Source organism: Alligator sinensis, unplaced genomic scaffold, assembly GCF_000455745.1.
Source record: "Alligator sinensis unplaced genomic scaffold, ASM45574v1 scaffold108_1, whole genome shotgun sequence".
Classification (NCBI taxonomy): domain Eukaryota; kingdom Metazoa; phylum Chordata; order Crocodylia; family Alligatoridae; genus Alligator; species Alligator sinensis.
Window position 1 is genome coordinate 934,870 of NW_005842110.1, and position 14,381 is coordinate 949,250.

At 42.6% G+C, this 14,381-nt stretch overlaps 1 protein-coding gene across 9 annotated transcripts in view; it reads right to left on the reverse strand.

Moving 5' to 3' along the window:
- INO80 (INO80 complex subunit) overlaps nucleotides 1–14,381 on the reverse strand; it is a 121,482-nt gene that overhangs the window by 89,358 nt on the left and 17,743 nt on the right. For 3 of the 9 annotated variants that reach the window (XM_025205286.1, XM_025205285.1, XM_025205284.1), the window contains exons 2-10: nucleotides 13,044–13,229; nucleotides 11,255–11,421; nucleotides 11,046–11,113; nucleotides 8,855–9,013; nucleotides 8,108–8,228; nucleotides 5,634–5,848; nucleotides 4,432–4,485; nucleotides 2,400–2,603; nucleotides 12–207 (exon numbers count right to left, since the gene is read on the reverse strand). In XM_025205286.1, coding sequence (XP_025061071.1) covers nucleotides 12–207; nucleotides 2,400–2,603; nucleotides 4,432–4,485; nucleotides 5,634–5,848; nucleotides 8,108–8,228; nucleotides 8,855–9,013; nucleotides 11,046–11,113; nucleotides 11,255–11,421; nucleotides 13,044–13,186 — 1,327 coding nt within the window. In that variant the 5' untranslated portion in view covers nucleotides 13,187–13,229. Of the gene's footprint in view, nucleotides 1–11; nucleotides 208–2,399; nucleotides 2,604–4,431; nucleotides 4,486–5,633; nucleotides 5,849–8,107; nucleotides 8,229–8,854; nucleotides 9,014–11,045; nucleotides 11,114–11,254; nucleotides 11,422–13,043; nucleotides 14,323–14,381 lie in introns of those variants that run through there. The other 6 variants (XM_025205289.1, XM_025205287.1, XR_003094289.1 and 3 more) reach the window with 5 other exon arrangements.

The window sequence follows — 14,381 nt, forward strand, 5'->3', positions numbered from 1 at the left end:
ACTAGTATTACCATAATCTTCTTGGGTGATGTTGACCACTACTCCACCGCCAATATCAATCTGCCTTTGGGTTGAGCTATCTTCCAACTTGCGCAGAATTTCCTCCTGTATGCCATCGTGTCCAATATCTCGTTTGCGACTCATGAAATGTGCATATAGTTCAGTCTGTGTGATCAGGAAGTTAAGTTTTCGCTGCTGCCTCTTAGCCTGAAAAGAGAATTCACAGGAACAAGAGAGAGAGATAAGGTTTAATATTAAAAAAAAAAAGTAAAACACAAAAATGCAAGCCCAAATACCTATATTAAAGGTATGGCAACACAATTAATGGTTGCTAATTTACTTTACTGTGATGCTATAGGTGAACAAATATACCCTGTTGAAAGGCTGAGCTGACGGTCTCAGATACACTGCTGTGCAAACATGGCTAAACTATTTCTGGTTTGGAGGCACTGCATGCAGAGCAATGCTGTGCTTTTCAGCATGGCACTGCCCGGCATGTTAAGTTAGCAGTATACATGAACCCTCATTATTCTCTTTTCTGGCAGAGTGAATAATGATAGTGATAACACACAAAATCCATCTTTAAGTAAAACAGCATCAGGATGACAAGTTAAGAATGAGATGCAACAGCCAGTGTTCAATATGATTTTGTTGTATAAATTCCATTTTTTTTAGATCCAGGTGAAAGGGTGCTATGGAAATTCTGTGCATTAATCTGAACCAGAAGAAAGTTTTCGTAAAATGCTTAAGAGGCATGAGTGAGGAATACATAATAGATACAGAAGTGACTAATGATATGAGCACAATACTGAAACAAGGTGTTCCGAAGTCCTAATCCCAGCTGGTAATGATTTTGTGGCCCTAGGTAGGCCACTGAACCTCCATGCTGCAAGTTTCCTTATTACCTGTAGAGGTGAAGAATACAAAGTCCTAAAAAACCTCCTGAGAGATAACTAGCTTTGCCTGAATCCAACCCAGAGCTGGCACTGAGTTCCGAGAGAATGATTTGAGTGCTTTGTAGATTCTGCATTATGATCAACATAAATGGATCACAGAGATATTGTCAATTATATACATTTTAAAGTCAATTTATGCAAAAATCTTGATTTAGACACAGCTTCATTTCTGAACTTGATGAGGGGTCAAAAGTACAGACTATCACAAAAGACTGTACACTAGAAATATGCAACATTGAGCAATGTGCAAACCAGGCACACTATCTGCACTTGTCACACACACTTTAAATATTATCATCTGTAACCTATAATCCCTGCAGTTCAAAGATTCTGGTTATAGCTAGCCACTCATAAGAAGATTCTAGCAAATCATAACACAGTAAAGCACAAGGAAAATCTCTTGAAAACTGCTGAAAAGAAAATGAAAGTTTGGTCAATTTAAAAAAATTCAAACTTAAGGTAGGGTTGGAGTGTTGCTGTAACTGTGATGGCCCAAAAAATGTAAGGGCATTTGCACATGTGTGCGCCACAGCACCAGGCACTTTTTAAAAGTGCCCAGCACTGCAGTGCATGCATCTGTATAAATGGTGAAATGCGTGTCAGTGCTGAGAAAATGGTGGCAGTGCACATTTGAACTAAAACACAAAGGTGTTTTAGTTCAAAAGCACACTGCCACCATTTTCTGTGTGCTGATGCGCATTTTGCTTTTTATACAAATATATGCAATTCAGCACCAGGAGCATCAGCTTGCATGCTCCGCAGAGTCAATTAATTGACAGTGACGATTAATCGAGTCGGCTCCAACATGTTGGAGCAGACAAAGATACGTGTATAAACGCCCCAAGAGGCAAGGGTCTTTTGTGAGATCTTTTACTGCACCAACTGCACAGTTGGGAGAGATACTGGACATGGTTTTGGGCACAAAGAATGACCTGAAGAAGGGCACTTCGGGTGTCTTTACATGTGCTCTGTGGTGAGGGGGCTGCGCTTTAATTGAAGCAGCTGCCAAGAGCTGCTTTAATTAAAGTGCCTGCAGCATCTTGTGAACTCAGCATCCGATGCTTCAAAATGGTGGTGGGGGTGCTTTAACTAAAGCTTGCTCAAAGAGCTTTAGTTAAAGAGCTCCTGCTACTATTTTGAAGCATAGAGACGCTGAATACACAAGACACTGAGGCTGCTGAAGCATGCTAAGCAGTATGATCCAAAAGACTCAATTAACATCTAATTAGCATGAGTCGGAGCAGTCATTAGGCATGTGTGTAGGTGCCCTTTGTGTCCAACAGTTTGTCTAACATCTCAGCTACACAGCTGGTCCAATAAAATATATAAAAAACAAAACCAAAAAACACTTGCTTTGAACTTTTGGAGTCATTCCTACATCTCTTCAGTTCAGTCCTGACTCCTACCTGATTACCTATCAGCTGCCTGTAGTTTGGATCCTACCTCTCTCATCTCTTCATCCAGCTTGCGCTGCTCCAGAGCTTCTTTCTCAGCCCGTTTGCGGTGTTCTTTTTCTACTTTCTCATACTTCTTCCAGTAAAGCAGCATTTCCTTGGTGAGGCGACGTGCCCGCGGTAGAGTTTCCTTACAGTTCTTCTGGGCTTGTATGGCAGCTCGACGCACCTCTCTCATGCACTGATGGGCCAACTGACATGGCATTACAGAGTTGAGAAACAGAAGAAAAAAACAGGTTTAAAATAACCACTGACAAAAGGCAACATTTTCTAACAGCCAGATCTTGCAAAAGAAATGCATGATTTTGTTTTCTAGGGTGCATCTATTGCTCATTAAACATGGCACACTGACAGACCAGAAGAATGCAGAGTTTCTTAAAGGTTACAAAACTGACAGTGGCTATACCAGCTTTCCTCCTACTGTCCTCCCAAACTCTATTTGGAGACAATACCATTTTTATTCTTGGTGTCTAACTTGAAACTGCTTTTCTGAGACAGCCAAAAAGAATGCTATGGTAGTGTTAGAGCAATGTTGTAGCCATGATGGTTCAGGAATTATGCAAGGCAAGGATTTTTGTGGGCAATAACTTTTATTGGACCAGCTGCATGGTTGGAATAAAATTAGACAAGCTTCTGAATGCATCATTCTTCGTGAGGTAATGCTGGATCCAGGGCTGGTCCAAATAGGGTCTGAAGACCAGCCCTGCATGCTGGATCCAGTGAACAAAGCCAGTTCAGCATGGGTACCATACATGGCACACACTGAACCAGCTTCACGTGCATGTGGTATGCAGGGAAGGAGCCAGAGCATGCACTGCAAGCAGCACACATACCAGCCCAAGTGACCTGATGAAGAATGTCTGGCATTCGAAAGCTTGTCTAACTTTATTCCAACTGTGCAGCTGGTCCAATAAAAGAAACCACCCTGAAAAATCCTTGCCTCTCGCAAAAAGACTAATAATTTTTGGTGACCTGGACAACCTGCTCACAAAATCTTACTCAATTCAGGGGTTAGAGCAGGGGTGCAAAAGATACAGTCCATGGGCCAGACCCAACACATGGAGCCATATCATCTGGCTCGTAGAGTTGCTTACGGATCATTGACTGGCCCCACACGCCGCATGTGCTGGCCTTGGCCCTGTGCGTTGAGCCCATTTAGCACAGGCTGCACACAGCCTGGGGCCAGTCTGGAGTATGTGCTGCATGCAGTGCCCATACCTGACCGGCCCTGCAAGCTGGATCCTGGGCTGGTCCAGATCAGGCCCACAAACCGATGCTGGATCTTGGTGAGCATGGCTGGTACGGTGCAGGTGCCATATGCAGGACATGCCTGAGTCCAGCTTCATGTGCCACATGCCCCACAAAGCTAGAGTTGGCATGGGCTATATGCAGGACCCAGGGCTGGTATGGAGTGCATGCTACATGTGGTGCCTGCACTAAACCAGCCTTATACATTAGTTTGGAGTTGGTCCAAATCAGACCAGCCCTGCATGCCAGATCCAGGACAAAGGGCCAGTCCAGCACAGGTGCCATGCATAGCACATGTACCAAACTGGCCCCATGCGAAGTCACACCCCACGCACATGGTGCAAGCAGCACACATAATCAAGGTCAGGGCATACACTGCATGTGGCACCCATGCCAGATCAGTGCTGGGGGCTGAATCCAGCACATGGGGCTGGCCTGCAGGCCTGATCCAGCCCACAGATCAGCCCTGCACTCCAGCCAAATGGGTTTGACACTCCTGAATTAGGGGATACCCATTTACTTTTGCTAGCTTCAAAAAAGGCCCTAGGAGCTGGATTTGAGACTACCACCAGTTACTAGTCACATAGCTACTTACACAGGGACAAATTAAAGACCTAGAGTGAAAGAAAATTTATAATGACAAAAACTTATGTATTTCCATAAATGCTACCTTATCAGTAAAGGTCTACTGCACTGAGATGAAAGCAACATAGAAAGTATGTTTCTTACACAATGTATAATAAGCAAACACTATAAGGCTGAACCCCTCTTACCTTCCTGCTGTTAGTCAAGAAGAGGTTGCGTGCTGAAGCTTTCTGTTTGTATGCCTGCAAGGAGACAACATTTTACATGACCATATAAGCAGTCTGGCTTAGTAACATTTTAGAAGCTACCTAACTAGCTTTGAATACATGTGTGCCCAACAGCCCTAATATTATATGGCTTTGTATAATTAACTAAATGGAATACTGCTTTTCTCTGAAGCAAAAGAATGGTCTTCCTACTGGCTACTAAGGACATACTCATGCATTGCAACTGTTGAAGGATTTTTTTTAAATTAAACTTTTAAAAATATTCTGCTCTCTGAAAAGAGAAGACCAAGGTGGGGGATTTAACAGCAACCTTCAACTACCTGAGAAAGGTGGTTCTCCAAAGAGGATGGAGGAGCTAGACTATTCTCAGTGGTGCCAGATGACAGGACAAGGGGCAATGGGCTCAAACTAAAGCAAAGGAAGTTAAGGTAAGATATTAGGAAAAATTCTCAGTAGGAGGGTGGTAAAGTACTGGGACAGTCTACCCTGAGAGCAATTTCCATCCTTGGAGGTTTTTAAGATCAGGCTTGACAATACTGGGATAATACAGTTGGGGATGGTCCTGCTTGGAGCAGGGGGTGGACTAGATGACCTCCTGAGGTCCCTTCCAACCCTCATTTTCTATGATTCTATGATAAATAATTTTCTTCATTGTGAAGGCAAAATTGTTATTTGAAATGATGCTTCATTTTATTTTACTGCTGAACAATGGCAATTCAGAGAAAAGCCTCACTTATGTCCTTTGTCTTTGAAACAACTCCTAGATTTCTCCTCTGTTTTTGCACTTCTGCTATTCCTCCCTTTCTTTTCCCAGAGTCAGCTTTTCCCTTCTTTCAGTGCAGTTATATTCCTTTCACTTAAAAATAAACTAAAATCTAATAAGCTTTTAATATATTAAAAAAAAGCAAAAGGAAAAGCTGCAAGTTTACCAATCCCACCTGATGGATTATGGAATAACAGAGAGGTATCTGGTCAATTAATTCATAGATTCATAGATGTTAGGGTCGGAAGTGACCTCAATAGATCATCGAGTCCGACCCCCTGCATAGGCAGGAAAGAGGGCTGGGTCTACTAATTCTATCATGCTGACTTCTTGATAACACAATCCTCTATTTTATCTCGACTCTAGCATCCTCCAAGTCAATTCAACTGGCCAAACTCACCTTTGGCAGTTCCTTTTTAACAATGCTAAGCCAGACTTTCCGCCGGCGAGCACTGAGCTGTTCAATAGTCAAGTGTTTTTTCTTGGACCCTGGTGGAGGTGCATCATGCGAAAACTTGGCAAAAACTTTGGTCTGGTGATGGTGGCGTCGTGGTGATTCCTCTGAGGAGAGTTCTTCTTCCCGTCTCCTCTTTTTCTTAACCTTTTTCAATTTGGCTGCATGGCAAAAAAGGTGACAAGATGAGGTTCTTTTCCTAGCATTTGTGATCCTCCATGTCAGTTCATGTATTCTGCCTAACCCTGCCATACTAGCCACTTCAAACAAATGGGACCAAACATAAGGACTGGATCTATGTCCACCATATTTGCGACTACATATTCTTTATAAGTGGCCCTATTTTCATCATGTGACCCCCAAAGAAACCCCCCTTACTGCTCAGCAGCACCAATTAGATCCTCTCCACAGATAAATGAACCTGCTAAATTAAAATATTTGGGATCTAGTGCAATACTTCCTACACTTGAATGAAGATCTGTTTACAGATATTGAAAAGAACAAGATCAGCATTCTGTAGCAAAAGTCTCAAATCAAGCAGTGTCATTTGAAAAAGATCTTAAATTCAATACAGTTACTAGCTGTTCAGACAAACTAAGAGAAAATTAGGATCAGATTATTAATAAATACACTTCTGAGATTCTGCAAAGCCAAGTATGTTACAAGGTCCTGGGGGGAAAAACACACGTAGTTGGAAGAATGTGCAGAAGAACAGAGAAGGAAGGATGCCCAAAATAACCTCCAACACATCTCAGACTTCCAGTAGTTGCATTAGTCAGAATCTGCTTTGCAGATAGTCTACAAACTTCTTTTCCTGTTTCCTCCCAGATTTTCAGCTGTTTGTCAGCTCACTCAAAAAAGGAAACTTGTATTTCCTGGCAAGCAAGCATCTGAGACACTCCAGCTGAGAGGTGAGAGAAATAGTTCTATTTTAATTCACAGATAGCAATTTCCTATAAACTTCCCTTAGCTTTCAGACTACAGTCCCACTCCCCATAATTTCTTGCTCAGAAGAATTACACACATAGGGAGGACTATGCCAAGTTCTTGGCAACATCTTAAGCTTTTCAAAGATGTACTATATTTACAAGAAAACTGAATGCAATGACAGCTATGGATTCAAAATCATTACTGAGTCAAGAAGCAACTAAAAGAGTAATCAACTGCTATAGAATGAGGTAGATAGGTGTAATACGGAGGTCTGAACATACAAGTTGGAGCCAGAAACTCTTACTTTCCAATCACGTTTTTCATACCAATTCTCCCTGGGAGCTAAGTAAGCCATAATATGCATCTTATGTTCTTTTATAAAAAGGGGTTTTACCTATTGTACTACTATTAAAAAGTGCTGAAGAATAATGTTTGTTAGGTGGATTGTAACAGAGAGCTTGAGGCCTTCTTTTACTTTAAGGCAAAAGCAGGCCAGGCAGGACACAGCAGTTGCAGGCTGCTAGGATAACAGGACAATTGGGCCAATTAGCAGACACCTACAGGCAACCCAGGCAGTCTGCTGATGGGAAGGGGGCAGGGCCCTGGAAGGATATAAGCCAGAGGTGTGGGCTAGCAGGCTAGTCTCTCCCTGACAGCCACAGGGTGAAGAGCTCCCAGGCAGCTGGGTTCCTGAAGGGACTTGCAGTGCCACATCTGGATCCAAGTTTTGCATCCGGATCTCTGGTGAGGCTAGGGTAGCTCACTAGGATATAGCCCAGGGCTGGGAGGCTAGGCTAGGTGAGGGAAAGTTTTCCTTCTTAAAGGGGCAGGGGACTGTTTCCGCTTTATGTTATGATATAGCCAGGGGCAGGCTCAAGACTCAAGTGACTAATGAGCCAGGAGTGGGCAGAGACTGAGGCCACAGAGCCACATAGGGGCCAGGGGCAAGGTGCCCAAAAGGGCCAAACCAGAGCTAGTGCCTCAAACCCAGGTGCAATACAGTGGGCCAGGACTAGAAGGTCTAACAAGAGTAAAGAGGTGGAGGTTGAGGAGGTCAAAGGCCCCAACCAGCGGACAATGTTACGGTAACATCCATGAGGCTTGGGGCGTGGTATAGGGAAGGATTGAACCATGCAATTAGCTTTTAAGGCTTTAGGTGCCCTGCAGGGCATGGTCAACCAGCAAGGTCCAGCAGGGGGCCTGAGACCAGAGAGGTCCAGCAAAGGGCCTGGGAGCAGTAAAGGCCAGTGGGAGTCCAGATGGACGGGGGCCACACAAAGGCCTGTGGGTAGCTTCTCCATTATTATTATTGTTACATCCAGGCGTGGCAGGAAAGAAGAAAAGGTGCCCTAGGGGCAAAACGGGGCACGGTTGCAGAGACACCAGGGAGGCATTACAACCACCCCTGGGACCCCAACATGCTACACGGATATACAGTATGGAACAAATTTAGACACAAACTAGCTAGCAATGCAGTGTATATTCCTCACCTTTTAATTTTTTCTCTTCTTTAAATTTCTTTTTCTTGGGCCCAAGGAGATGACGCTGTTGCTCGTAGTATGGATCATGTGTGGACAGCAGCCCTGCGCTGTAGTATTGGTATTGCTGCAACTGAAATAGAAGGAAACAGGAAAAATAATGAAAATAAATAAAACTGCAAAAGAAATAAAAATCTTGTCCCTAAAGTTTGGAAAATACGTATTCCTCTATTTCTAGCACTGATATTGGTTAAGACAAGTTGCCCAAAGTAAAGTCACTGGATTATATGTGATTCTACAAAACAATTACAGCTACTCCACTGATAACAGTGGAACTGCAGCCTGTAGAGACTAGATGCAAGGGGCCACTGCTTGTATTGAATGAATTCTCATCTTTATAACAGTAAGCTCACTCTAGTGAGAAGGATATGGGCTGGGGAAGGGAAATGTACTGCTACTAGTACACCTTTTTATGTAATACTGGGGGATTCTTACTATAAGGGAACATAAAAAGCAGGCCAGCACCTTGCCCACTCATCTGGACCTAATTTAAGTTATACTTGTTTGGACCATATATTAGGTTGTCTTGGATTGCTGAATAGGATCTTTTCCGAGCCTGCAAAAGTTTAACAAATTTTGCAAATAGGCTGAAGAATAAATATTCTACCATATTAATATCCAAATATTGCACCCTATTAAAAAAAAAAGGGGGGGAAAAAGAATCAAGTCAAAATTGGGGTTCGCCACTGGGATAGTTACCTCTTTGTCCTTGCTGTATTTACTTTGATGCAGTTTCTTATATTTGTGCAATCGAAGCATATTGTGAAGCTCCTCCCTGGAAAGAGAAAATTCCTCTTCCTCTCCATCCTCATCGCTGGGTGAATCCGTGTCGCTGGAGTCATCACTCAGGAGAATGCTCTGACAAGAGTGTAACGATCTCTAATTTAACTACTTATGGACCCTACTTGCTGACTTCTTTACTCAGGCAGAATAGATGCAGGATTGGCTCAACAACAATACTTTGTTCTTAGGTAATGCTTCCTATCTGAACCCACTGAAAATGGATTTCCATGCAGGAAAGTAGTTTTTATTCTCTTCTATGAAATGGAATATAACATCCAAAGCAGTTTCAACACTGTTGCCTTTACTTATATCTGTATCAGATGCAAAACATCAAATTTGATGAACTCGTGGTCTGAAGCCTAGATAAAGGTGGCTCCTAAAACAACTTCATTTTCAGTGGAGCTGGCTCCAGAATAAAGTTGTAAAAATGACATAAAGCCATCATTCTGTGTTTTTCTTTCCATAGGCACAATGTTGAGATGGTCTCCAAATGTCCATTTCTTTGTTATGACTACAAGTTACTGTAGTGTGGATGCTGTATCAAACCTGCTTCACATTTTTGAATGCACAATCATCATTAAACTAAAACATTCTTAGTCCTTCAGCCTCATCAGTTTAATCACTATTTTAGAAAAGAAAGGAAACTAAATCCCAGGGCCAAGATGACCACAGTTCTGTTTTACATAGGTTCTTCTATTGCACACATGACAATATCTGAACACCTTTCAGTAGTGCAATGTGGCTAGTATGTGTCACGTGCAGTCTCTCTTTCTTCCTCTGCCCAGAACAAGAACTGTGTGCAGTGTAATGTTCAGCTTTGTTAGAGCTTTGGAGGGATTTTTTTTGGTGCAAATTAAAGCTCTTCTTCCCTCTCAATAACAGGGTATTCAAAATTTTTTAATAAGTAGTCAATTTAATACAAAGCAGAAGACTGACAGGGGCCAGGAGACCAAGACACTATAAGAGCAAATAAGAATTCAAAGTATCTTCCTCTTTTCAGAGAAATACAAAATGTTCACACATTACTGTACACATATGTACACTTTCCAAATACATGTTCTATACCGGGGATGTCAAATGCATGGCCTGCAGAGCTGTGTTGCCTGGCCTGTGGGACCTTCTGAAGGTCTCGGAACTTGGGGGCACAGTAAGCAGGGAGAGGCCCCACCACCAAAATCTTACAAAGGGAGGACTGTTGGGTGACATGTGTTGGTAAGGAGGGGAGGAGATGGCTTTGTTGAGCCCCACAGCCACCATTGCTGACATTCACCCCACTGCCACATCCTGATCTAGCCCATGAAGAGGGGTGAATATACCAATTAAGATAATATCACATCTTCATAAGTTCTCTCTTGGAAAAAATAGTTCTAGTTTGGCTGGTCCAACAAGCACACAGTACACCTAAAAAGCAGGGGTTACAAAAATGGCTTTGAACTATTTTTATACTCCTCCTACCATGGAGCTGATACTGTGCCAGTTGGGTCCCTGACGTAAATTACACAAGCCTTCAAACAGCTGCTAATGGCTCCCCAAAGCTATTCTTGCACCAGGGGCTGTTGAAGCATAATGGAGTCCTGGCCACACACTATTTTCATAGCCAGACGCCCTGTTCTAACACCCAAGAAAGGTGGTACAGAATTGCTACACGTCTCAACACTAAGGAAAGATTTCCTTGGGTTAAGGGCTTCCCCATGAGGTTGAATCTACATACTTGAGGTCTTCACTGTATCACCGGTGCAGTGACAGGAAGCCCCAATGCTCAGGAACGTTAAGGCAACTATACTTTCAACAGCTTTTCATTACATTTTAAGTTTTGAAAAGATGAGGTCAAATGAAGTGGACTCTTAAGAGATACAGAGGGCAAAACGTGAGTGAACCACATGCAACTTCAATTTAGTAGGTACAATCTAGTATTTGGGTGAAACATACTTTAATCAATGGTTATTAACAACTTCAAGTTTCTTTAAAAAGCATTCAGAACTCCATAAGTGTAACAGGGAGTAAAATCACAGAATTCCTTTGATTTCCCAACTCTGGGTGGGACCTACTAGTGGGTATGCTACAGCAGTTTTTGATCACAGCTCCCCTTCCCTTTCAATAATCTTACCTTCAGCCACTTTCTGCTTTTCTTCAGTTTGGAAAAGTTATACAGACTCCCCTTTTCTGACTTTGGCTCTGAGAAAGAAGAAAGAACGTTTGTTTTAAAAAGCAGTCATTATTTTATAATAAAAATGCACTCCACAAACCCAATCAAGGATACTACGGTACCACACTGGACCTCAAGCAAACAGGAATTCTGTCTGATGAACAACTTACCTGGCTGCAATATCCCATTGAGGGAATGTGCATTTAACATCCCCGAATTCCCTGCTTCAGAAGATTCCCCAAGCAACGAGTTTGGGGGTTCCTCCTTAACTTGCATCAGGGGACCCCCAGACTGAGGCAGTAAAGGACTGTCATCCAGTCCATCCTCACTTTCATCACTGCAATAAGAGTAATAAAACATGATCACAGCAAGAAAGACAGACACAGAATCAGGGACAATTTGCAACTGCAATATCCAATTTTCTTATACCAGGGATTTATACACTTATACAGGGGATTGGGAATTAGGGACTGCAAAGGTTTCTATATGTATGCAATAATTATTTAGCCATTGCTAAGTTTTTTTTCCATGAATTTGGCAATTGTTTTGTATTTTGACAGCATTATCAGCTTATTAAAAGAGCTTAACAAATGATCCAATAAAAAAAGAAATGCAACACAGATTGAAAGATGGAAGTATCTTAAGAAAATAGGAAGAAGGGTGTAATGCAATTTAGCTTGAATAATTTTGGAAAGGAAAGTTGTAGAAAAATCAGGCTTGACGGATGGCCACTACACAATTAAAAACTCTGAAGATCAGTTCTCATAACTTACATATGATACTCTATATAGAAATTGCAATTAAGGCAAGCATTGCAAACGCCTCTGCAATACACTTGCTGTCCTATATAGGAAAAACACATCCAGTGCTCTACTGGGAATTTATGGGCCTCAGTAAACACTATTGTTTCTCAGCCACAAACCCAATGAAGCAATAAAACAAGACAATAATCACATCATACACAACATACCTCCAAATATATCACGGGACAAAGTGGCAAATTTGGTTAGGTAGGGTTAAGGTACAGTAATAGTCCCAAGTTTGCCATCCTCTCAAAGGTAAAAGTGAAAGTTCACTCCACTATCACTCTGAGTCACCAGCTGAATCAGTTTGTGGAGTGTTCATTTAGCTTATCATACACTGAACTTTTCCTTGAGAAGTCTAAGCCTGAGCACAGTTTTTCTGATCTCATCTCCCAGCAGCTATGCTGTGTTGGGAAATTGGGGGAAGGGTAAGCAGGGATCGGCCTCACCCTTTGCCAAGTCTGGAGCACATTTCTTCTCCAGGTCTTAATGTGTATGTGTCATGGCTCACCCTAGCTTCAGTGCTGTGACCCCTATTCTAGAACAGTCAAAAACTTGAAAATCCATCATTTCTGGAAGGAACTTCATACTTGCAGATTTGTATCTTAATACTTGTATTTGTTTCCTACCACATAATTCTTTATCTGGCCACAGTACAGTGATGCTACAGATAGTTAAAGGCTAACTTCTCATAAACTCAACTTAATATTTAATAAATTCCGCCAAATTTTCACAAAACTAACAAACAGAATCAACCACTGAACTATAGAAAAAGTTTTGAAAGGCTTTGATAATTTGCATCTGGACTAACAATGCACTGGAAAGGGTACTTAGAAAAGCTGTGGAACCTTTTTTGCAGGCAGTTTCAGAGCAAGTTAGACAAATATTTATCTGGGCTGGTTTAGATGGGTATGCTCCTACCTTGAGCTGGGGGTTGGACTAGATGACTCCCTGAGTTCCTTCCTATTTTTCTAGGCTACTATAATGTGTCAAGTTACCAATCAATATAAGATGAAAAGACTGCAATATAAAACGCTTTAAAATGCAGAGCTCATACTGGATAATTAACCCTTTACTGTGGGGTTACTCAGAAACAATATTATATAATCTTTATTTTCCAGGTGTCCTATATCTAAAATAGGAAAGATTTTGATACCTGGATATGCTTCTGTTGAAGATGGCAGATGTCTGTCGGAGAAACTGATCCAGTCGTAGAGCTTTTTCCAGATATTGCAGATAGAGGGGCTTTGCCAGCTCTGTGCAGCTGCCATCCTCCGTGGCACCCAGCTCTGAGGCCATAGAACAAACCTCTCCTCATGCACAGATGCCTCCAAACACACAGCTGCATGAAAACAGAGTGCACTCATTATTGTCACCTCCCTAGGTAGGGCTACAGAGAAAAAACTAGATGAACTGATGGAACCCACTACGCAGGCTGGATTAAAAATCAACAAGTTTTTAAATTTAAGCTTTTTTTAATTTTAAGATGCTTTTTAAAATAATAAGCCCATATAAAGATAGTTTTAATGTAAGATGTGTTAAAGCTCAAAGATATCATCATAGAATACAGATTATAACTTCTAATTATATACTATTTGAGATAATATATTCAAGTAACCTTTTTAGAAAAGTTTTATAAATAGGTCACAACAGACCATGGACTTTATTAGGGGCCCAATTTTATGGGGTTCCCAGAGGCTCCTGTATAGATTAGTAAATATTAAAGAAAACTAGAGGTGCACCAATACATCAGTCCCATATCATATTGGCACCGATACAAGGCAAATTGACATTACTGGCAATCAGCTTTGTTTGGCTGATGTGGCCAATAATGTTGCCAATAAATGCCCCATGCACGCGCACAGCATGCAGGTGGGCAGGAGTACAGCTCATCAGCGTGGAAAACAGCATCTGGCTGGTAAGTCTGTTGTGGGGGAGGGGAGGGAAGGGGCATGGGAAGAGTGGGGGTGGGCAGATCGAGGTCCCCACAGTAAAGGAGGGAGGGAGGGGGGCTGGGGCAGGCACTGCACGGCCAGGGAAGGGCGGGGCAGGGACAGAGCTGCAAGCAGCTTGCCTTGGCGGCACGGGAGGGGAAATAGGGTGCTGCTCCTGCCGCTATGCGCACCCCAGGAGGTCGTAGGGTGTTTATGCCCCCCAGATCTGTGTGCAGGGCAAAGGCAGGCTGCTGCTGTGGGCTGGGGGCAGCACCAGGGGGACTGAACCAGGCTGTGCACTTATCTATCAGTGCCATTTCGGATCGACACTGATAAAAGGAAAATTAATGTTATAAGCTTTCAGCTTTTTTTGGCTGTTGTAGCCAATAACATATCAATAAATAAATTATGCCTTCTGGCTGGGGCCTCTAGACACCACATGCACACATGCAGCTGCAGCATGCACGCAGCCAGGAGCACAGCTGGGCAGCATGGAGAGCAGCGCCCTGCAGGTAAATCTTTGGAAGGGAAGGGGTGTTGGGGGGGGGTGGGGGTGGGAC